At 42.2% G+C, this 25,228-nt stretch overlaps 1 protein-coding gene across 6 annotated transcripts in view; it reads right to left on the bottom strand.

Moving 5' to 3' along the window:
- Positions 1 to 4,387: 4,387 nt before the first annotated feature.
- Positions 4,388 to 25,228, bottom strand: part of LOC110537396 (protein POF1B) — a 34,611-nt gene continuing 13,770 nt past the window's right edge. For 2 of the 6 annotated variants that reach the window (XM_021623417.3, XM_090192224.1), the window contains exons 3-13: positions 13,155 to 13,363; positions 12,251 to 12,284; positions 11,352 to 11,432; positions 11,110 to 11,202; positions 10,506 to 10,619; positions 10,203 to 10,355; positions 9,909 to 10,028; positions 7,406 to 7,534; positions 6,919 to 6,989; positions 6,617 to 6,734; positions 4,388 to 5,282 (exon numbers count right to left, since the gene is read on the bottom strand). In XM_021623417.3, coding sequence (XP_021479092.3) covers positions 5,277 to 5,282; positions 6,617 to 6,734; positions 6,919 to 6,989; positions 7,406 to 7,534; positions 9,909 to 10,028; positions 10,203 to 10,355; positions 10,506 to 10,619; positions 11,110 to 11,202; positions 11,352 to 11,432; positions 12,251 to 12,284; positions 13,155 to 13,363 — 1,128 coding nt within the window. In that variant the 3' untranslated portion in view covers positions 4,388 to 5,276. Of the gene's footprint in view, positions 5,283 to 6,602; positions 6,735 to 6,918; positions 6,990 to 7,405; positions 7,535 to 9,908; positions 10,029 to 10,202; positions 10,356 to 10,505; positions 10,620 to 11,109; positions 11,203 to 11,351; positions 11,433 to 12,250; positions 12,285 to 13,154; positions 13,364 to 14,210; positions 17,955 to 25,228 lie in introns of those variants that run through there. The other 4 variants (XM_036937375.2, XM_021623416.3, XM_090192226.1 and 1 more) reach the window with 3 other exon arrangements.

Raw genomic sequence — 25,228 nt, forward strand, 5'->3', positions numbered from 1 at the left:
ATAAATCATTCTCTCTACTATTATTCTGACATTTCACATTCTTAAAATAAAGTGGTGATCCTAACTGATCTAAGACAGGAATTTTTACTAGGATTAAATGTCAGAAATGGTGAAAAACTGAGTTGAAATGTATTTGGCTAAGGTGTATGTAAACTTCTGACTTCAACTGTAACTAACCCGGGGAAATTCGGGGACAAGACTAAATGTTTCCTGGGAACGTTCTTGCAACATCACGGGAATGTTTTACACAAACATTGCATAATCATCAGCACATCTGGACAGTTTTTGTGTTAAAAGAACATTTTCTGCAACCTAACGAATGCACTGGGGATTTTCACAGAACCAATTTTGGTTTGGGGGAAAATATTATTGGTACATTAGATTTCCAGGTAATGTAATACAATGTACACAATAAGAACTTTTAGAGAATGTTCTGTGGTGGTTGTTACAGATGTTGTGCACAACATTTTAGTGAATGTTAGGAGAACATTCCAAGGATATTTCATATATTTAAAAAAATATATTAAAAAATGTATCATTATTTGAATGTTTTTGGGATGTTATCATCCTAATGCTAGATAAAACCCTAACTAGAACTTAATGGGAATCTTATCTAAGGTTCTGGGAATGTCCCCGGTTTGCTGGGTAGTCATCTCTTCCATAGGAGAACAGAGAGAGTGGAGCGGTGAGGGCTCTTCCTGACAGAGTGAAACAACGAGAGTGGAAGGGCGAGGTCTCTTCCGGAAAGAGGGAAACAGAGAGAGTGGAGGGACGAGGGCTCTTCGAGACGGAGGGAAACGAAGAGCGGAGGGGTGAGGGCTCTGGTTGACAGAGGGAAACAGAGAGAGTGGACAGGCGAGGGCTCTTCCTAACACAGGGAAACAGAATGGGAAACAGAGATGGGGAAATAGACATGAGAAAAGAGTGACAAACAAAGACATTCTCCCAGGTCAAAAGGTCAAATAGAAAGACCTTACGGTGATGGGCACAGAATGGTAGGGGCTAGGGGAGGCTGGGTTTAGGGAGTAGGGGTAATGATCACAGAAGGTGGTGAGGGTTGAAGGCCAATGAGGGTGTGTGATATGGTAGGGGCGGGGTACAGACTAGAGCGACAGAGTTGAGTTAGTGGAGCTTGAGGGGTGATGAGGGTCTGCGTGGTTTAGCATTTTAAGCATATACAGTGCATTCGGAAAGTATTCAGACCCCTTGACTTTTTCCAAATTTTGCTACATTACAAACCTTATTCTAAAATGGATTACATCGTTTTTAGATATTTTTGCTAAATTATGTATAAAAACAAATTGAAATATCACATTTACATAAGTATTCCGACCCTTTACTCGGTACTTTGTTGAAGCACCTTTGGCAGCGATTACAGCCTCGATTCTTCTTGGGTATGACGCTACAAGCTTGGCACACCTGTTTTTGGGGAGTTTCTCACATTCTTCTCTGTATATCCTCTCAAGCTCTGTCAGGTTGGATGGGGAGTGTCGCTGCACAGCTATTTTCAGGTCTCTCCAGAGATGTTCGATTGGGCTCAGGTCTGGGCTCTGGTTGGGCCACTCAAGGACATTCAGAGACTTGTCCAGAAGCCACTCCTGCGTTGTCTTCGATGTGTGCTTAGTGTCTTTGTCCTGTTGGTAGGTGAACCTTCACCCCCAATGTGAGGTCCTGAGCGCTCTGGAGCAGGATTTCATCAAGGATCTCTCTCTACTTTGCTCTGTTCATCTTTGCCTTGATCCTGACTAGTCTCCCAAACCCTGCCTCTGAAAAACATCCCCACTGCATGATATTGCCACCACCATGCTTCACCGCAGGGCTGGTGCCATTTTTCCTCCAGATGTGAAGCTTGGGATTCAGGCCAAAGAGTTCAATCTTGGTTTCATCAGACCAGAGAATCTTGTTTCTCATGGTCTGAGAGTCCTTTAGGTGCCTTTTGGCAAACTCCAAGCGGGCTGTCATGTGCCTTTTACTGAGGAATGGCTTCCGTCTGGCCACTCTACCATAAAGGCCTGATTGGTGGAGTGCTGCAGGGAGGGGCAGGCGCCAATGACCCACTGCAGGGGTCCTGGTTAGATGGGATACAGGGGTAACAGGGAAAGAGGGTTCAACAGAGGCCAGAGAGAGAGCTGCCACTCACACATTTCCTAGTCCGTTTTAATGTCACATGCACATGTACAGTGAAATGCCTTTCTTGCTAACTCAAAACCCAACAATGCAATAATCAATAACAATGTAATACTAGAAATAAGAGGAAATATGAAGAATACAATAAAAATACAATAAGAATACAGTAAGGAAGCATACTATATACAGGGTCAGTTCTAATACCATATTCACAACGTGCAGGGATACTAGAGTGATGAAGGTAGATGTAGATATGTATAGGGGTAAGGTGACTAGGCAACCGGATATAGGATCAGCTGAGTAGCAGCAGCTTGTGTGTGTGTGTGTGTGTGTGTGTGTGTGTGTGTGTGTGTGTGTGTGTGTGTGTGTGTGTGTGTGTGTGTGTGTGTGTGTAGAGTCAGTATAAATGTATGTGCATATTATGTGTGAGTGAGCAGATGATGGAGTGAGTCTGTGTGTGTAGGGCCCTGTGAGTGAGCATAGTCAGATTGGAAAGAGAGACAGAGCATGGTTTGTGTTAGGATAGAAGGAGAGAGAGAGTAAGGTTTGGGTCATGGATGGAAAGAGACAGTGAAAAACAATGAAAACTAAAACTTCTATAAACACAACAGAATTGAGAAGTTAAGGAACACCGGAAGACAAAGACAGACATGGTAAAAACCACTGTGAGTTGGGACACACAAACAGTTCTGTGGTAGTACTGTACAAACACACACTTACACAATCACTCACTTACACACACTCTACATGTGCGTGCATGCTCTCTCTTTCGCTCTATCAAACACAGAGAGAGCGCGAGAGAGAGAAAGAGAGAGTGTGTAAACCCAATATCCTCTGTGGCCCCCAGGGGCTTTGAGTTCACAGGCAGTGCAGGAAGAGAGAGACTGCATTATCCACATCAAAGCCCTGAATTATCAGCCATAATCAATGCTTCCCCATTATCCCCAGCCCCCACATCTCCCTCTCTCTCCTCACCCATACGACGCTCAACCTCACACACACTGGCCCATGCATCTCTAACTCTCAGAGCTACATCAGGCCATGCAGTGGGAAGGGAGGGAGAGAGGATAGAGATGTGGAGAACGAGAGAGAGAGGGATTGGAAGAGGGGAAACTAAGAATGATACCGCTTCAAATCAAAATCAAATCACTATCGTGATCATATAGACACAGTAGTGTGCGTGAGTGTAACTGTGCGTGGGGGCTTGCTTGTGTGTGTCATCAACTTATTAGGAAGTGATATACGTACAGGTACCAAGAGGCTAGTCTGACAACGCTGTTCTGCTGTTCGCTACATACCTTAGTCTGAGACTGCCATCATTGAAGTTGTTTGTGGTGATGAGGGGTACGAGGGGTGTCGTACAAAACAAAGTCGTAAAGAGATTGGATTGTCTCTAAACAATAAGAGTATCAAAACCAATTCAGATTTTTTTTTTACCCACATGTGTTCTGGCTCAACGCATCGGTTTCTGGACCAATCAGATGGCCCGAATGTGTTTGCATTCGGTGAAGGGTCTCAGATCCAGACTTGGGCGTGGTGTACCGTTTGGCCCTAGCAAGGAGTCTGGTTGGCCAGGCAATCAGGAGGCCAGGTAGGTAGGCCAATCAGATAGCAGAGGCCCAGATAATCCCTAACTTTATGAATGAGACAGTATTTTCCTTTAGGAGCCGTAGCTTCCCTCCCGACCTCATTCTCCTGAAGAGAGCAGTTGAAGACCTACCAGAGACCAGCACCACGCCTCATCACTAATTCATGAAGCATGCATAAAACAGGCTACGGAAATGGTTCAGTCAAGAAATGTGTCACAAAAGTTTCTCACGCACTAACAACACAACTAATAATTGTACTTATTTGACTGTAATACTACTAATAGCACTGCAATATATAACCACTAAAACACTAGGTACTAGTGTCCTACTACCATTACCAAGCATATATAGATCACAGGGCATGTGTGCATCGTCAGACAGAAAGTCCAGTGAATGGGATAGTGAAATGGTTGACAGTCTGCCTGAGCCAAACCCTACAGAGATATCATGACCTCATTCACTGAGAGCAGAGCAGAGGGGGGCTGCTCCATACCACTCCGTCACTCTGGAGGCACAACTGTAGGCCACTGGCCCCCTCTGCTGCCACAAGAAGGTAACTGCATCACAGTTGCACCCTACTGGATAATATAGTAGTTGCCCCAAGGTCGTATTAGTGGCGTTTCATAGGTAAAAAGAAAATAAAACACATAAAAAATTAAAGACAAGTGACGTTAAATTGTACATTTTAATCACAGTTGCAAAAAGCAGAGGTTAAAGGCCTAAATAGAAAAGAACAGGCTGACTTTAAATGTGAGAGCACATTAAAGAGAACTTCAGCAGATAACAATTGAAGGAAAAACATAGTACTCCATACAGTGTTTATTGTGCTTCTAAAATGACCAGGTCAGCCACTATGGTATATTACCCATAGAACCATGCACCAGTCCATGTCCAACCCTGTCATTCATATTCTCATACACCCACTCCAACCCCCAACCCCAAGCACAGCATTCCATTCAGATAACCCCTCAATCAAAACAAACCCATGCACCTCTTAAGGTTTAAACATGAAACAAAATTAATCTAATACATATCACAGTTATGTACCATTACCTTGCCCCAAAAGAATAGCAAAACACCAGAACAGAGGTTGCCATTTTTATTCTTAGTCTTAGTCTTTTTAATTAGCGCATAATTAAAGCATATTTAGCTAACTTATTTACATGCAAAGTAACCATAACGCCTTTAGAGGAGTTGTCCCCAAGATTAGCAGGGTAGTGCTGGCTCCATGGAGGACAGAGGACTAGATCGCTGCACACTAATAATTACCAACCCCCTCTTCCCTGTCCCCTCCCCAGCCCTCGTGGCTGTAGCAAAAGCTTCTACTATAACATATTTGGTCGTTGAGTATTTGGTGTCCCTATCCCAACCAAAGTGAAGCCTCTCATCTAAGCAACCCCATTTGTTCCAAACCACTCATCCCAAATATAGGGGTGTTGACCCTACCACCACCACCACCCTGGCAGCCCTGAGGATGAGGGAGACGGCAGCTGCAGGGGGAGAAGGGGAGGGACGGACGGAGTGTGGGAGGGAGGGGGAACATCAGGGTCTTCTTGTCGTTCATTCCTGTGCGGAGCAGAGAGAAGCAGTCTCTTTAAGGGGTTGTAATGATTTTCTGTTTCAAAACAAACAACATGGATACAGTCGTTGTGGTGTGTAGGTCTAATCCATCAGATGTACTTAATCACATGTCTTTTTCTCTTTTTCTCACTCAGTATAAATCTGCCACACAACTCTTTCATTATGCCTTGGAAAGACAAAAAGCTTGATCTTATCCAACCCTCTGATTGATGTTGTTGTTTTGACTCAGATGTCATGACAGCTCTAAGACTAACAGTGGATCTCCAATCCCTGGAAAAGTCGGTAATGTCACCCAACAGTGCATTCGGAAAGTATTCAGACCCCTTTACTTTTGCCACATTTTATTACGTTACAGCCTTAAACTAAAAAGATTAGATATTTTAAAAAGTCCTCTTCAATCTACAAACAATACCCCTTAATGACAAAGCAAAAACAAGTTTAGATTTTTTGGTGTGCAAATGTATTCAAAAAAAAGGAAATATGACATTTACATAAGTATTCAGACCCTTTGCTATGAGACTCGAGGCTGTAATCGCTTCCAAAGGTGCTTCAACAAAGTACTGAGTAAAGGGTCTGAATACTTATGTAAATGTCATATTTCCTTCTTTTTTTAAAATACATTTGCACACCAAAAGTCTAAACCTGTTTTTGCTTTGTCATTATGGGGTATTGTTTGTAGATTGATGAGGGGAAAAGCAATTTGATCAATTTTAGAATAAGGCTGTAACGTAACAACATTTGGAAATATTCAAGGGGTATGAATACTTTCTGAATGCACTGTATATCCACTCCAACTCAATCACTACCTCTTGCATGCTTCTCACAAACAAGGACACTTGTCCAATTAAACATACCACCCTGATGGGGAATTTAGTAGAGTTGGGAGAACATCCATTTATTTTACTACTAACAGACAGAGGCAGAAATGAACATGGTCTCTCCATGCCATCAGTGCCTAGCTCTCCAGGACCCCAGAGGGAACAGCATCCATCCATCCATCAGCCTCTCATCATCCCTCCTCACACAGCGACCCCTAGTAAAAGCCCAGTAAGGAACCCAAGCTCTCTCCCTCCTGGTCCCCATGACAGTACACACAGGGTTAACACTATTTGGCCATGTCAGAATAGACATCACTAATCATATTTCACTTTTAACCACTTACCTTAATTATTTCCCTAATCTTACCCCTCACTTCAAACTCTAAACTGAGAACAATAACTGATGTTCTTACTTGTCAGTTCTTACAGTATAGCTATACTATAGTTTGTCCATTCTAGCATGGCCAGTCTAGCTTATACTTCTTACCTGCTCTACTCTACCTGTTTGATAATCTCCCCTGTCCGGCTCTCGATGACGATGGTCTTGGCATCCTTGACGGGCAATGTAGATTGGAAGTCATCACTCAGCAGGCCCAGGAGGGGGTACTGGTTACTGTACCTACAAATCAGTTATACACAGTAAGGAACGCATACTGGTTGGTTATGTACTTACTGTATACCAGTACAACATCCTGTTTTGGGAAACACCACACTAGGCATCCTAAATTACATTAACCCATTTTAGGGGAGCTTCTTCCAAATATTCCCCATAAAATAGGCTCATGGTGTTGTGGGGGGCTGACCTTTTGGTGATAGTGGTTGTGGTGACATTCTTGGCACTGTCGCTCTTCTTCTGCTGCAGCCGCCAGATCTCCTGATGGTTAAAGGTCAGAAATGGGAGGTCAGATATGAATAAGAAGGGAGGAGGAAGTAGGCCTGTGCTGTAAAACAGGTGTTAATGATGTAGCTAAAGGTGTACAAGCGTGTCAGATAAACACATTCCTAAGGTGAAATTAAAAGAACCTTCAGAGCCACGTTAACACAAGGACTGTGAGAGAATGTAGTCAGACTGGCCGGACCAAAACCCATAACTTGATTATGGGAACAAATGAGATGAAAGACCCTAAAAGCAAGGTTTTTTTCCTAATCAAAACCTGTTGGGTTAGTTTGGTTCTCTTAAGGGGGTTTAAGTCAGGCAATACATACAAATCTTGTTTGACTTTTTTCTTAGATCTGATCCAAGATCTGTGCCTAAAGGCTGAACATTGACCAGTAACTATGACCCCTGACCTCTTCCTGACGTTTGATGACGATCTCCCGCTGCTCCAGTGTTGTCAGCAGCTGTGTGATGCGGAGCTGCAGGCTCTTGTCACCTGATCTCTCCGTGGTGTACTCCGTGGTGATCCGTGTCAGCTGGGTCTGGACAGACACAAAGATAGTCAGAGACACACATACCGGTAGTATAAAACTACATACCCATAGTCAGTGTAACACTATATACCCATAGTCAGTGTAACACTATATACCCATAGTCAGTATAACACTACATACCCATAGTCAGTATAACACTATATACCCATAGTCAGTATAACACTATATACCCATAGTCAGTATAACACTATATACCCATAGTCAGTATAACACTATATACCCATAGTCAGTATAACACTATATACCCATAGTCAGTAAGACACTATATACCCATAGTCAGTAAGACACTATATACCCATAGTCAGTATAAAACCATATACCCATAGTCAGTATAACACTATATACCCAGTCAGTATAACACCATATACCCACAGTCAGTGTAACACTATATACCCATAGTCAGTATAACACTATATACCCATAGTCAGTATAACACTATATACCCATAGTCAGTATAACACTATATACCCATAGTCAGTGTAACACTATATACCCATAGTCAGTATGACACTATATACCCATAGTCAGTGTAACACTATATACCCATAGTCAGTAAGACACTATATACCCATAGTCAGTATAACACTACATACCCATAGTCAGTATAACACTATATACCCATAGTCAGTGTAACACTATATACCCATAGTCAGTAAGACACTATATACCCATAGTCAGTAAGACACTATATACCCATAGTCAGTAAGACACTATATACCCATAGTCAGTAAGACACTATATACCCACAGTCAGTGTAACACTATATACCCATAGTCAGTAAGACACTATATACCCATAGTCAGTAAGACACTATATACCCATAGTCAGTAAGACACTATATACCCACAGTCAGTGTAACACTATATACCCATAGTCAGTAAGACACTATATACCCACAGTCAGTGTAACACTATATACCCATAGTCAGTAAGACACTATATACCCAGTCAGTATAACACTATACACCCATAGTCAGTGTAAAACTATATACCCATAGTCAGTAAGACACTATATACCCATAGTCAGTGTAAAACTATATACCCATAGTCAGTAAGACACTATATACCCATAGTCAGTATAACACTATATACCCATAGTCAGTGTAACATTATATACCCATAGTCAGTATAACACTATATACCCATAGTCAGTATAACACTATATACCTATAGTCAGTGTAAAACTATATACCCATAGTCAGTATAACACTATATACCCAGTCAGTATAACACTATATACCCATAGTCAGTATAAGACTATATACCCATAGTCAGTGTAACACTATATACGCATAGTCAGTAAGACACTATATACCCATAGTCAGTGTAACACTATATACCCATAGTCAGTATAACACTATATACCCATAGTCAGTGTAACACTATATACCCATAGTCAGTAAGACACTATATACCCATAGTCAGTATAACACTATATACCCATAGTCAGTGTAACACTATATACCCATACTCAGTAAGACACTATATACCCATAGTCAGTAAGACACTATATACCCATAGTCAGTATAACACTATATACCCATAGTCAGTAAGACGCTATATACACAGTCAGTATAACACCATATACCCATAGTCAGTATAACACTATATACCCATAGTCAGTGTAACACTATATACCCAGTCAGTAAGACACTATTTACCCATAGTCAGTATAACACTATATACCAATAGTCAGTATAACACTATATACCCATAGTCAGTAAGACACTATATACCCATAGTCAGTATAACACTATATACCCATAGTCAGTGTAACACTATATACCCATAGTCAGTGTAACACTATATACCCATAGTCAGTAAGACACTACAGTATATACCCATAGTCAGTAAGACACTATATACCCAGTCAGTATAACACTATATACCCATAGTCAGTAAGACACTATATACCCATAGTCAGTAAGACACTATATACCCATAGTCAGTGTAACACTATATACCCATAGTCAGTAAGACACTATATACCCATAGTCAGTAAGACACTATATACCCATAGTCAGTATAACACTATATACCCATAGTCAGTAAGACACTATATACCCATAGTCAGTATAACACTATATACCCATAGTCAGTAAGACACTATATACCCATAGTCAGTGTAAAACTATATACCCATAGTCAGTATAACACTATATACCCATAGTCAGTATAACACTATATACCCATAGTCAGTATAACACTATATACCCATAGTCAGTATAACACTATATACCCATAGTCAGTATAACACTATATAACCATATTTCTGCCCACAAGTACAGTCAGTACTGCAACACTACCTCCAACTGTGCAGAAAAGCCCAACCCTGTATTCATACATTTCTGTAGGCTTCTTACCCTGAGGCTCTGCAGTTCCTTGTCCTTCTCCTGGCGCAGAGCAGCTAGCTGCTCCGAGTACTGACGTGACAGCTCTTCTGTCTTAAACTGAATGGTGCTACTGCTGCACTGACCGGCCAGCTGGATGAAAACAGATGCAGAGAGAGACAAGTTAGTTAAGGAAGTTGGTTCTATGAGAATAATTCTACAGTCAGAAACTATAGTTAAGTAATCATGGGCAGGAAGAATTGGTGAGAGTTTATTCTAGCTCTGAAGTGAGGGTTAGAGTCAGAGATGAGAGTAAAGTTAGAGTACCTTCTGTTTGAGCATCTCGTTCTCCTTCTCCAGGGCTCGGTAGCTGCCCTCCAGTTCTCTGATGCGGAACTCCCTGCCTGAGTCTGTACTGTGGCTGCTCAGGATCTGAGTCTCCAGGGTCCGCTGGCTGGAGCTGCTCTCCTTCAGAGATATCTATATGGATAGATGGACAGAGTTGCTCACACATATACTGTATACACACATTGCACTAACATATAGTGCAGAGGAGGTGTACACACAGGCAAACCCACACAAGCAACACACAGTGGAAGACACACACAAACAAACTCCCCCAACACACACCTGTAGCTGTCTGTTGTTCTCTCGTACGGCCTCTAGGAGGCGGTCATACTGCTCAGCCTGGTCAGCCTTGAAGCTTAAGTCTCTCTCCAGGGTCTCCTTCTCACTCTCCAGACGCTGGGAGAACAGAGACCAACGTGTTTTTTGTTGTCGTGAAGATAGTAACATTAGTACTTTCAAAAAAGTTATACTTTAAGGAAAATGGTTTTATACATTTGTACATGTTAATGTTTAGCTCACAGAATTTAATTGAAAAGTAACAGCGTCCCCTGTCAGTCATCTAGCGCAGTGGTTCCAAACCAGGGGTACCTCTGGGGATACTTGGCCTATCCATAGGGGGTACTTGAGAAGACCCATGACACCATAGGCTTACTGGTAAAATACCCTGTGAGGGGGAACTTCAGGGGTACTCCGGGTAGAGCAAAAAACAGTTGGTGGTACAGTAACCGAAAAAGGATGGGAACCACCGATTCTAGTGCATTTATAAATCATTAACAGAGACAGACGCAGTAATACTCTGTAAGACTACCTACATATATATTTCAATGGGACAGTTTAGAAAAGAGCCATTAGAGGCTACTTTAGGGGCCCACGCCCCAGGTCTTACCCTCAGGTCCTCTGACATGTGGATCAGCTCCTCCCTCAGGCTGCTGAAGGTGGTCAGCAGGAGACGCATTGTCTTGTCAGCTGTCATACGGGTCTGAGAGAGCAGGAGAGAGAGGGGGAGGAGGTCAGAGAAGATATGTGAGAAAAACAAGAGTGACAGGAGAGAGTGATTAATAGAGGGAAACACAGCGAGGGAATGTTCTGGGAGAACACTGTTAAACAGCCAATAGAAACAGGTGTTACCTGCAGCAGGTAACGGATCTGCTGTTTGGTCAGTTCAGATGCTCCTTTGGGGATCAAGGCCTCGATGTCCTCTCTCTCCATCTGGACAAATACACACACACACACACACACGTTTAGTCTTTCATGTTTCGAATGGTTACCTTCTTCTAAAGAGCACTATGAGCACCTAGTGAGAAAATGAAGTTACTAACAAAACCATTGTGCTTTTCCCTACTGCATTCAAAAAGTATTCAGACTCCTTCCCTTTTCACAAATTTTGTTACGTTACAGGCTTATTTGAAATGGATCAAATAAATATTTATCCTCCTCAATCTATACATAACACCGCATAATAGCACATTTAAAATCATTAAACTAACAGAATTAACTTATTTACATAAGTATTCAGACCCTTTGCTATAAGACTGACAGTTGAGTTAAAAGGGAGAAGTTTAGAACCACCAAGACTCTATATACCCATAGTCAGTAAGACACTATATACCCAGTCAGTATAACACTATATACCCATAGTCAGTATAACACTATATACCCATAGTCAGTAAGACACTATATACCCAGTCAGTATAACACTATATACCCATAGTCAGTATAACACTATATACCCATAGTCAGTATAACACTATATACCCATAGTCAGTATAATGCTATACTAAATACTTATGTAAATGTCATATTTATTTCTAAAATATTTGTTTATACATTTGCACACCAAAACTCTAAACCTGTTTTTAATTTGTCATTATGGGGTATTGTTTGTAGATTGATGAGAGAATAAGGCTGTAACGTGGTCTGAATACTTTCAGAATACACTGTAACTGTTTAAACCGGACGGTACAAGACTTATATGATGTACTGTGTGTAAAACCATCATGGTAGCCGCCTCTCCCTCCTTGCTGTACCTTGTAGTCGTTGCTGGGGTCCAGGAGGTGTTTCCTGGGAGAGAGATGGAAAGGTAAACACTGAAGAACATGACAGGTCATGAGGCACGCACACACACACGCACGCACACACACACACACGCACGCACACACACACGCACACACTTAGTCTAATTCTAATCAGACTGGTCTATAAATCATTGCTGTGTCTCTACACAGGTTCACATGGATGCAGGACAGGGAAACAGAGGGGTGTGTTTGCTTAGTGAATCACAGGTACTATGAGTAAACAGAGTCTAGAGAAAGAAAGAGGTCTGACTGACGGTTGTAATTAAGGGACTCCTTGGGAAACATTGTTGCTGAGCAGATTATCCCCAAAAACATTAGGGAGTTGTGCATTCCACAGCGTTACTGTACATATTATATGGCCTAGCTAGTGAGTCTAGAAAGTTTATGTAAAATGTGTTGACTCTGACTACTAGAGCATGTTCTTTAATGGCCCCAGGAGCGTTATATTCCACCGATACTGTAGTCTCTATGGGTTACAGAGTAGCAGTGCCTGCGCCTCAAACCTCATCCAGTATTTTATGACCTAACCTGACAAACCTCATACAGTATTTTATGATCTAGCATGACAAATTGAATTAGAGCAAGTGTGACATTCTGAACCAAGTGTGAAACTGAGGAGAGGAGAGCCAGAGCTAACACTGATTATTTAAATACTCAACCAGCACCCGAAACTACCCCTACAGTTTAGAAGGAGATCGAGTTACAGTACTTTCTCCCTTTGGTTTCTGTCTTGCTTCCTTATTGTTTTTCTTAGTATGTTATGTTTTATGGTTGGTGCTGGAGGAAAAACAAAGCTATAACAAAGCTTTAAGCCATACACATTAATAAGGCTTTATGTTGAAAAACCTAAACCCACCGTCCGCGTATCTTGGCCACGTGTTCTGAGATGCACGTGTGGATGTCACAGTTCTTCCTATAAACCTCCGCCAGCAGCTCTCCAAAGAAACGTGTGTCCATCTTCACCAGTGGTTGTACCTCTCTCACCTTGCACTTCATCTTCACCTGAGACACGTTCTCTCTCACCCTCTCCACCATCCTCTCCTCCACACTGTCCTCTTCTACCTCCTGAGGAAAAAGAGAGGGAACAAGTTCAATCTTACACATCAATCTATCACAAGCAAAAGAGAGAGACATCTACAATCATTGAATCATTTACCCGAAAGTCGGTTTCCTACAATACAACACATTCAACTGTTCCTTGCCCCAAAAATAAACATTTAATCATATAATTTTCGGTATGGTAAAACATTTTCAGTGTAAACTTAAATGACTAAAACTAGATATAAAGATAATAGAACAATATATTATTTAATAGGTACATTTTGGGGAACTACGACTCACCAAAATAAAAACTAGACAGTCAGGGAGAATCTATAATGCAAAAAATGGTATGGCATGGGGCCGCAATTGATTTTTGCTATAATGTTTAAGTCACTCAGATCACATAAGAACACGGCACGAGCCACTGCAAAATGTGTAGAATGGCACATTTTCTCTCATCTCAATGGGAAAATGTGTAGAATTGCAGGAAAATAGCTTTGAAAATGCAATTATTCTCTCAGCCCCATGACAAAATGAATAGAATTGCAGGAAACTATCTTTAAAATGCTCTTTCCGCCCCCAAACTATGTAGAATTGCATGCTTTAAAACCAAAAATGTTGTCTCTGCGGCCAGAGGGCCTCTAACAGAACTCTGCTACCCGATCCGAACTCGACGGGCCCCGACGTTATACATCGGGTTAGGACCGGGTATAGCCTGTTTTTCATCAATAACTAAGGTACGGGTAGTGCTCGGGTATCACCAAATTGATCACTAACATATTGAAGCTGAGCCATTTGCTTAGAGTGACCAAAAGTAGCTTACTGCTCTATCACGTCTCTTTGGTCATTGAGCAGAGCCAGAGATACCTACCCTCCAGGACACCTACACCACCCGATGTCACAGGAAGGCCATAAAGATCATCAAGGACATCAACCACCCGAGCCACTGCCTGTTCACCCCGCTATCATCCAGAAGGCGAGGTCAGTACAGGTGCATCAAAGCTGGAACCGAGAGACTGAAAAACAGCTTCTATCTCAAGGCCATCAGACTGTTAAACAGCCACCACTAACACTGAGTGGCTGCTGCCAACACACTGACACTGACTCAACTCCAGCCACTTTAATAATGGGAATTGATGGGAAATGATGTAAATATATCACTAGCCACTTTAAACAATGCTACCTTATATAATGTTACTTACCCTACATTATTCATCTCATATGCATACGTATATACTGTACTCTATAGCATCGACGGTATCCTTATGTAATACATGTATCACTAGCCACTTTAAACTATGCCACTTTGTTTACATACTCATCTCATTTGTACATACTGTACTCGATACCATCTACTGTATCTTGCCTATGCTGCTCTGTACCATCACTCATTCATATATCCTTATGTACATATTCTTTATCCCCTTACACTGTGTACAAGACAGTAGTTTTGGAATTGTTAGTTAGATTACTTGTTATTACTGCATTGTCGGAACTAGAAGCACAAGCATTTCGCTACACTCGCATTAACATCTGCTAACCATGTGTATGTGACAAATAAAATTTGATTTGATTTGATTTGATTTGTTTTGAGATACTTTTGAGGAGATGGGAAACTCCATCGGAATCATATTAATAGTACTCAGACAAAGCAGAGTGCATGCAGAGCGAGCTGACCGTGCTCAGGGAGCGATCAAGTGAGACAGAGAGGAGCAGTTAACGGATTTACTAAAATTTAGCAGAAGCAATTTGGCTTGGGTAGGGTAGGGCTTGAACGTCACGGGCATGGGTAGGGCTCGGCCTTAAAATTCATGCCTGTGCAGGGCTCTAGCCTCTAAAAAACATTTACGCTAATTTGACAACAGCTGTATCCCTTCTAGCCATGACCCTTTTTTGTGCTATAACCCTTTTTTATGGTTCTCAATAGAACCATTATTGAGAATGGTTCTATAAAGAACTGTTATTAATCTCAAAGGTTCTACAAAGAACATTTTGAGGAAACAGGGTTTTTCTTCTGGTAGTGATATTAAAATTCCATAGGTGTTAATTCACAAGTTGAATGAGGTGTGCTAGCCCTGGAACAGCTGGGGGTCCCTGAGGAGAGAATTGAGAACCACTGATTTTGTCAACAGTCCTCAACTGACACAAGACCTTAAAGGAGTCTTTCAAAAGTCCATAACTAACCATAGCCATATTTAATATGTAAAGACAAAACACAACAGATTAAATAAACTGGAATGACTCTCTCACTCACAGTTGCACAAAAAGAGCTGTGAGCAAACCACACCGCAAAATATTAGAATGAGCCGCCGCCCCTACATTATACAGGTCAGTACAGGAAGAACCATCATGCTCTCACAACACTGGCTCAGTTTACACTTCATCCACTCAGAGATAGGGTTGGTTCAGCGACTGGATCCTGGTGCCGCATAATGTGTGGATCCTGGTGGATCCTGGTGCCTATATCAGGACAATCAATAGATAGGGCCCGTCTATTGTAGGCAATAGCTTAATAGCTGCCGCGGCCATCCCCCTCTTCAAAGGGGGAGACACTCTAGACCCAAACTGCTACAGACCTATATCTATCCTATCCTGCCTTTCTAAGGTCTTCGAAAGACTTTTGACTCTGTCAATCACCACATTCTTATCAGCAGACTCAACAGCCTTCGTTTCTCAAATGACTGCCTCGCCTGGTTCACCAACTACTTCTCAGACAGAGTTCAGTGTGTCAAATCGGAGGGCCTGTTGTCAAGACCTCTGGCAGTCTCTATGGGGGTGCCACAGGGTTCAATCCTCGGGCCGACTCTTTTCTCTGTATACATCAATGATGTTGCTCTTGCTGCTGGTGATTCTCTGATCCACCTCTACGCAGACGACACCATTCTGTATACTTCTGGCCCTTCTTTGGACGCTGTGTTAACTAACCTCCAGACGAGCTTCAATGCCATACAACTCTCCTTCCATGGCCTCCAACTGCTCTTAAATGCATGCAAAACTAAATGCATGCTCTTCAACCGATCGCTGCCCACACCTACCTACCCGTCCAGCATCACTACTCTGGACGGTTCTGACTTAGAATATGTGGACAACGACAAATACCTAGGTGTCTGGTTAGACTGTAAACTCTCCTTCCAGACTCACATGAAGCATCTCCAATCCAAAATTACATCTAGAATCGGCTTCCTATTTCGCAACAAAGCATCCTTCACACATGCTGCCAAACATACCCGAGTAAAACTGACTAACCTACCAATCCTTGACTTAGGCGATGTCATTTACAAAATAGCCTCCAACACTATACTCAGCAAATTGGATGCGGTCTATCACAGTGCCATCCGTTTTGTCACCAAAGCCCCATATACTACCCACCACTGCGACCTGTATGCTCTCATTGGCTGGCCCTCGCTGCATATCCGTCGCCAAACCCACTGGCTCCAGGTCATCTATAAGTCTTTGCTAGATAAAGCCCTGCCTTATCTCAGCTCACTGGTCACCATAGAGGCACCCACCCGCAGCACGCGCTCCAGCAGGTATATTTTTCACTGGTCACCCCCAAAGCCAATTCCTCCTTCGGGCCACCTTTCCTTCCAGTTCTCTGCTGACAATGACTGGAACGAACTGCAAAAATCACTGTAGCTGGAGACTCATATCTCCCTCACTAGCTTTAAGCACCGGCTGTCAGAGCAGCTCACAGATCACGGCACCTGTGCATAGCCCATCTGTAAATAGCCCATCCAAATACGTCATCACCATATTGTTAATTTTATTTTGCTCCTTTGCACCCCAGTATCGCTACTTGCACATCTTCTGCACATCTATCACCCAAGTGTTTAATTTGCCATGCTGTAATAATTTCGCCACTATGGCCTATTTATTGCCTCACCTCCCTTATCCTACCTCATTTGCACATACTGTACATAGACTTTCTCTATTGTATTATTGACTGTATGTTTGTTTATTCCATGTGTAACTCTGTGTTGTTGTTTGTGTCGCACTGTGTTGCTTTATCTTGGCCAGGTCGCAGTTGTAAATGAGAACTTGTTCTCAACTAGCCTACCTGGTTAAATAAAGGTGAAATAAATAAAAAAAATAATAATCATTTTACGTTGAAAACGTCAGAGAAAAAGAATGGGCTGTAGAAAGAGTCTCAGATATCCCTTGATGTAATATCTTGGCTAATTCACAAATCTAGAAATCGGACGTTTATGTTTTTGGCCTGATCTGATCAGAGTTTCAGTCTGGTTTTGCCTGGTTTCACTGCCAGTAGATTGAGAGAAGATAGTGTTCTCTGTCTGATCTCTTCCTCCATATCAAATGTCAAACCATGGTAGGTGTGGTGGAAACGCACAGCAGCCAGTCAGGCCAGATTCCAAAGGGGAGACTGAGCCAATAGGAAGCTATGGTTTTCAGCTGGTTAGGTTTATGTTCACACGTAAAGCACGCACACACACTGATATGTTTGAGTGCAAATGAGAATCGGGTAATTACCGCTCCCCCTTAGATTTATTCAACCTTTTACTGAAAAGTTTTTTAGGTAGTATCCATTATTAATGTTCCTAACCCTGACATTTATTCTGAATGCAGGTTGCCAGTGTATACAGTGCCTTGCGAAAGTATTCGGCCCCCTTGAACTTTGCGACCTTTTGCCACATTTCAGGCTTCAAACATAAAGATATAAAACTGTATTTTTTTGTGAAGAATCAACAACAAGTGGGACACAATCATGAAGTGGAACGACATTTATTGGATATTTCAAACATTTTTAACAAATCAAAAACTGAAAACTTGGGCGTGCAAAATTATTCAGCCCCTTTACTTTCAGTGCAGCAAACTCTCTCCAGAAGTTCAGTGAGGATCACTGAATGATCCAATGTTGACCTAAATGACTCATGAGGATAAATACAATCCACCTGTGTGTAATCAAGTCTCCGTATAAATGCACCTGCACTGTGATAGTCTCAGAGGTCCGTTAAAAGCGCAGAGAGCATCATGAAGAACAAGGAACACACCAGGCAGGTCCGAGATACTGTTGTGAAGAAGTTTAAAGCCGGATTTGGATACAAAAAGACTTCCCAAGCTTTTAACATCCCAAGGAGCACTGTGCAAGCGGTAATATTGAAATGGAAGGAGTATCAGACCACTGCAAATCTACCAAGACCTGGCCGTCCCTCTAAACTTTCAGCTCATACAAGGAGAAGACTGATCAGAGATGCAGCCAAGAGGCCCATGATCACTCTGGATGAACTGCAGAGATCAACAGCTGAGGTGGGAGACTCTGTCCATAGGACAACAATCAGTCGTATATTGCACAAATCTGGCCTTTATGGAAGAGTGGCAAGAAGAAAGCCATTTCTTAAAGATATCCATAAAAAGTTTGCCACAAGCCACCTGGGAGACACACCAAACATGTGGAAGAAGGTGCTCTGGTCAGATGATACCAAAATTGAACTTTTTGGCAACAATGCAAAACGTTATGTTTGGCGTAAAAGCAACACAGCTGAACACACCATCCCCACTGTCAAACATGGTGGTGGCAGCATCATGGTTTGGGCCTGCTTTTCTTCAGCAGGGACAGGGAAGATGGTTAAAATTGATGGGAAGATGGATGGAGCCAAATACAGGACCATTCTGGAAGAAAACCTGATGGAGTCTGCAAAAGACCTGAGACTGGGACGGAGATTTGTCTTCCAACAAGACAATGATCCAAAACATAAAGCAAAATCTACAATGGAATGGTTCAAAAATAAACATATCCAGGTGTTAGAATAGCCAAGTCAAAGTCCAGACCTGAATCCAATCGAGAATCTGTGGAAAGAACTGAAAACTGCTGTTCACAAATGCTCTCCATCCAACCTCACTGAGCTCGAGCTGTTTTGCAAGGAGGAATGGGAAAAAATGTCAGTCTCTCGATGTGCAAAACTGATAGAGACATACCCCAAGTGACTTACAGCTGTAATCGCAGCAAAAGGGGGCGCTACAAAGTATTAACTTAAGGGGGCTGAATAATTTTGCACGCCCAATTTTTCAGTTTTTGATTTGTTAAAAAAGTTTGAAATATCCAATAAATGTCGTTCCACTTCATGATTGTGTCCCACTTGTTGTTGATTCTTCACAAAAAAATACAGTTTTATATCTTTATGTTTGAAGCCTGAAATGTGGCAAAAGGTTGCAAAGTTCAAGGGGGCCGAATACTTTCGCAAGGCACTGTATATATATATATAAACTCAGCAAAAAAAGAAACGTCCTCTCACTGTCAACTGCGTTTATTTTCAGCAAACTTAACAGGTGTAAATATTGGTATGAACATAAGAATTGAACAAGTTCCACAGACATGTGACTAACATAAATGGAATAATGTGTCCCTGAACAAAGGGGGGGTCAAAATCAAAAGTAACAGTCAGTATCTGGTGTGGCCACCAGCTGCATTAAGTACTGCAGTGCATCGCCTCCTCTCACAGTTCTTGCTGTGAGATGTTACCCCACTCTTCCACCAAGGCACCTGCAAGTTCCCGGACATTTCTGGGGGGAATGGCTCTAGCCCTCACCCTCCGATCCAACAGGTCCCAGACGTGCTCAATGGGATTGAGATCTGGGCTCTTTGCTGGTCTTGGCAGAACACTGACATTCCTGTCTTGCAGTTAATCACGCACAGAATGAGCAGTATTGCTGGTGGCATTGTCATGCTGGAGGGTCATGTCAGGATGAGCCTGCAGGAAGGTTACCACATGAGGGAGGAGGATGTCTTCCCTGTAACGCACAGCGTTGAGATTGCCTGCAATGACAACAAGCACAGTCCGATGATGCTGTGACATACCGCCCCAGACCATGACGGACCCTCCACCTCCAAATCGATCCCGCTCCAGAGTACAGGCCTAGGGGGTAACGCTCATTCCTTCGACGATAAACACGGATCCGACCATTACCCCTGGTGAGACAAAACCAGTGAATCAGTGAAGAGCACTTTTTGCCAGTCCTGTCTGGTTCAGCGACGGTGGGTTTGTGCCCATAGGCGACGTTGTTGCCGGTGATGTCTGGTGAGGACCTGCCTTACAACAGGCCTACAAGCCCTCAGTCCAGCCTCTCTCAGCCTATTGCAAACAGTCTGAGCACTAATGGAGGGATTGTGCGTTCCTGGTGTAACTTGGGCAGTTGTTGTTGCCATCCGGTCGGTACCTGTCCCACAGGTTTGATGTTCGGATGTACCGATCCTGTGCAGGTGTTGTTACACGAGGTCTGCCACTGCGAGGATGATCAGCTGTCCGTCCTGTCTCCCTGTAGCGCTGTCTTAGGCGTCCCACAGGACGGACATAGCAAGTTATTGCCCTGGCCACATCTGCAGTCCTCATGCTTCCTTGCAGCATGCCTAAGGCACGTTCATGCAGGTGAGCAGGGACCCTGGGCACCTTTCTTCTGGTGTTTTCAGAGTCAGTAGAAAGGCATCTTTACTGTCCTAAGTTTTCATAACTGTGACCTTAATTGCCTACCATCTGTAAGCTGTTAGTGTCTTAACGACCGTTTCATAGGTGCATGTTCCTTTATTGTTTATGGTTCATTGAACAAGAATGGGAAAAGTGTTTAAACCCTTTACAATGAAGATCTGCGATGTTCTTTGGATTTTTACGAATTATCTTTGAAAGACAGGGTCCTGAAAAAGGGACGTTTCTTTTTTTGCTGAGTTTATATATACATACACACAGTTGTGGAAGGCTACCGGAAATGTTTGACCCAAGTTAAACAATTTAAAGGTGCCACGACTTCCACCGAGGTCTGTCCCTCTCCTTGTTCGGGCGGCGTTCGGCGGTCGACGTCACCGGTCTTCTAGCCATCGCCGATCCACCTTTCATTTTCCATTTGTTTTGTCTTGTTTTCCCGCACACCTGGTTTGCATTCCCTCATTACTCGTCGTGCATATAACCCTCTGTTTCTCCCCATGTCTGTGTGTGGAATTGCTATATGTAAATGTATGTGTACTCCAGGCTGGTTAGCGCCGGGTTATTGTAACCCGTGTGTGTTTAGTTGTCTATGTGCCATGTTTTGTTCGCCTCAAAAAAGGGCTCCGTTTGCTACCCATTTCTGCTCTCCTGCGCCTGACTTCCCTGCAGCCAGTTACACACTCCTTTACAAAAGGCAATTCTACCAAATACTAATTGAGTGTATGTAAACTTCTGATCCATTCGGAATGTGATGACAGAAATAAAAGCTGAAATAAATAATTGTCTCTACTATTATTCTGACATTTCACATTCTAAATATGAAGCGGTGATCCTAACTGACCTAAGACTGGGAATTTGTACGAGGATTAAATGTCAGTAATTGTGAAAAACTGAGTTAAAATGTATTTGGTTAAGGTGTATGTAAACCTCTGACTTCAACTGTATATACACACAGTACCAGTCAAAAGTTTGGACACACCTACTCATTGCAGGGTTTTTCTTTACTTAAAAACTTTTTTTCTATATTGTAGAATAACAGTGAAGACATCAAAACTATGAAATAACACATATGGAATCATGTAGTAATAGTGTTATATTTTAGATTATTCAAAGTAGCCACCCATTTGTGCCAATCAGTTGTGTTGTGACAAGGTAGTGGTATACAGAAGATAGCCCTATTTGGTAAAATACCAAGTCCATATTAAGGCAAGAACAGCACATATAAGCAAAGAGAAACGACAGTCCATCATTACTTTAAGACATGAAGGTCAGTCAATGCAGAAAATGACAAGAACTTTGAACATTTCTTCAAATGCAGTCACAAAAACCATCAAGCGCTATGATGAAACTGGATCTCATGAAGACCGCCACAGGAAAGGAAGACCCAGAGTTACCTCTGCTGCAGAGGATAAGTTCATTAGAGTTACCAGCCTCAGAAATGGTCAATTAACGGCACCTCAGATTGCACTTCACATAGTTAGTTACAGACACAAGTTACATACACATATCAACATCAACTGCTCAGAGGAGTACGTGAATCAGACCTTCATAGGTCAAATTTCTGCAAAGAAACCACTACTAAAGGACGTCAATAAGAAGAGACTTGCTTGGGCCAACAAACACGAGCAATGGACATTAGACAGGTGGAAATCTGTTCTTTGGTCTGATTAGTCCAAATTTGCAATTTTTGGTTCCGACCGCCGTGTCTTTGTGAGACGCAGAGTAGGTGAACGGATGATCTCCGCATTTTGGGTTCCCACTATGAAGCATGGAGGAGGAGGTGTGATGGTGTGGGGGTGCTTTGCTGGTGACACTGTCAGTGATTTATTTAAAATTCAAGGCACACTTAACCAGCATGGCTAACACAGCATTCTGCAGTGATACGCCATCCCATCCAGTTTGTGCTTAGTGTGACTATCATTTGTTTTTCAACAAGACAATGACTCAAAACACACCTCCAGGCTGTGTAAGGGTTATTTGACCAAGAAGGGGAGTGATGGAGTGCTGCATCAGATGACCTGGCCTCCACAATCACACAGCCTCAACCCAATTGAGATGGTTTGGAGTGAGTCGGACCTCAGAGTGAAGGAAAAGCAGCCAACAAGTGCTCAGCATATGTGGGAACTCATTCACGACTGTTGGAAAAGCATTCCAGGTGACTACCTCATGAAGCTGGTTGAGAGAATGCAAAGCTGTCATTAAGGCAAAGTGTGGCTACTTTAAAGAATCTAAAATAAAATAAAATATTTAAAAAATGATTTGGTTAACTCTTTTTTGGTTACTACATGACTCCATATGTGTTATTTCATAGTTTTGATGTCTTCACTATTATTCTACAATGTAGAAAATATAACATTTTTCCTATAACATATTCATTAAAGTTTTAGCATGTCTGCTGCCAGTTCTAAAGTATTTACAGTATAGGCGCTTACATAAGAGCATGTGGCAATAAAGACCTGTAAATATTTTTGTAAATGTCCATTACCCAACCTTGTATGAACCTCTTGGTTTAAGCAAGGGGGGTTCAACGCAACATTAAAAATACTATATGAGGTGTTATTGCATAACACTGAAAGTGTTCATTGCCTAACATTAACAAAGTGTAACAGTGTCAGCACAAAGCACACTGTTAATTTAACACTCAAAAGTGTGGACCAGTATAGACACCGGCCCAGGGTTAAATTTAACATGGTCAAACACTGGATAATTTGCTGTGCAATTTTCTGGATTCAGGTTCACTGAAACACCGTTTTAAGCTCTGTTTTACTTTTAACAGTTACAGCTGATTTCAGGATTTGTATATCGAGTCGCTCTACTTAAATATTTGTCATCTGATGTATTTGTTTCAGTCTCTGAATTGTTTAATCGAACGCCAGCTCCTGATATTAGGGCATAAAAAGCTATATCCTGTCCCGAGCTTGTTTCCCCCGTTTTTTACTGGCTGAACAATGATAGTTTTCATCCCACATTGCCAAACGTCATAAAAACTGCACCCTCAACTTAATAACTCCTTTGCTAGTTATTCAATCATATAACTAAGACATTTGCTGGAAAGAAACTTGAAAATTATTTGTTTTGTTGAATAGTTATGACTGGTTCATGCTATTTCGTGTGTTATAAGACAAAGGTGGCGAAGAATATCATTGCTACTTAACGCGGGTCCAAATTCAGTTTTGGGATCCACCGGCATCATTGGCGTAGTCAGGTCTTGGAACTGTAAAAACGGGCAGCCTCTCCCTGCTTGGTCCGATGGGATATGTAGTGATTTAGCCAACACAGGCAGATATGTACACAGTCTTGTGTACCCTTAGCCATTTTTAAACTGACTATAGTATTTATTGATTAAATCTGACTTCATTAGTATAATGAGTAATCAAAGAATGTCACAAGTTAATTGACACAAGAAAACTTGAGAAAAAAGCAACTATAGAGCGCCAATGGCTACAATGACTGGCAAAATTACTTCTGGACAGAAAGGGTCCACGGAGCTCCTCCTCACTGCTCTATAATACTGTAATCATCTAAAAAACTGTCACCCTCTATTTCCCCTTCTCTCTCCCCTACCCTTTCTGTCATAACATCTCAGATATTAGCGCCATGTCGGGCGCTAATCTTTGGGCTTCTGAGTGGCGCAGCGGTCTAAGGAACTGCATCTCAGTGCTAGAGGCATCACTACAGACCCTGGTTCAATTCCAGGCTGTATCACAACTGGCTGTGATTGGGAGTCCCATAGGGCGGCGCACAATTGTCCCAGCGTCGTCCGGGTTAGGGTTTGGCCGGGGTATGCCGTCATTGTGAATAAGAATTTGTTCTTAACTGACTTGCCTTGTAAAATAAAGTTTAAATAAATAAATCCAATATATTATGACATATACTGTACTATGTGATGAGTGACAAGGCGTTATTAATAAGGGGCTTTTTAATGTGGAGAGAAAAGTGATAGTTTGGCTTATTCGCTCCTGCCTGCACTGCTGTGTTTTGGGTGTAATCACCCATGTGGAGGGAGAGTGTCCTTGAACCTCGCCTGGCTCCTGGTTGGGTGTGTCTGATATGGAAACATTCCAGGGATTCTTCCAGTGAAAGAGAGGTAGTTGGTAGAGGTTATGGTGACAGACTTGGCCCTGAAGCTGGCTGCCACTCAACCGGTTTGGAGAACAGAGCAACACCTGAGGCAAGAAGCAACATGCTCTGTAAACACTTTATGATGCTGCCCCTCCATAGCACGGAGTTAAACTTATATGGATACAACTGAACTTGGCATGCATACCTAAGTTCAAGCACAATGGTGAGGTTAGCTAAACCCGGAGTGAAACTTCTCTATATCTATACAAATACACATAGGTTACCAGACTGTAAGGTCAAGATACCCTTTGAGTCAAACCTAAATATTTTTATTTGATAACCCTGTTGTAGGATAACTTTCATGCAATGCTTGTTAATATGTGTAGTGTATTTG

Source organism: Oncorhynchus mykiss, chromosome 12, assembly GCF_057628025.1.
Source record: "Oncorhynchus mykiss isolate SJ-2025 chromosome 12, ASM5762802v1, whole genome shotgun sequence".
NCBI lineage: Eukaryota > Metazoa > Chordata > Actinopteri > Salmoniformes > Salmonidae > Oncorhynchus > Oncorhynchus mykiss.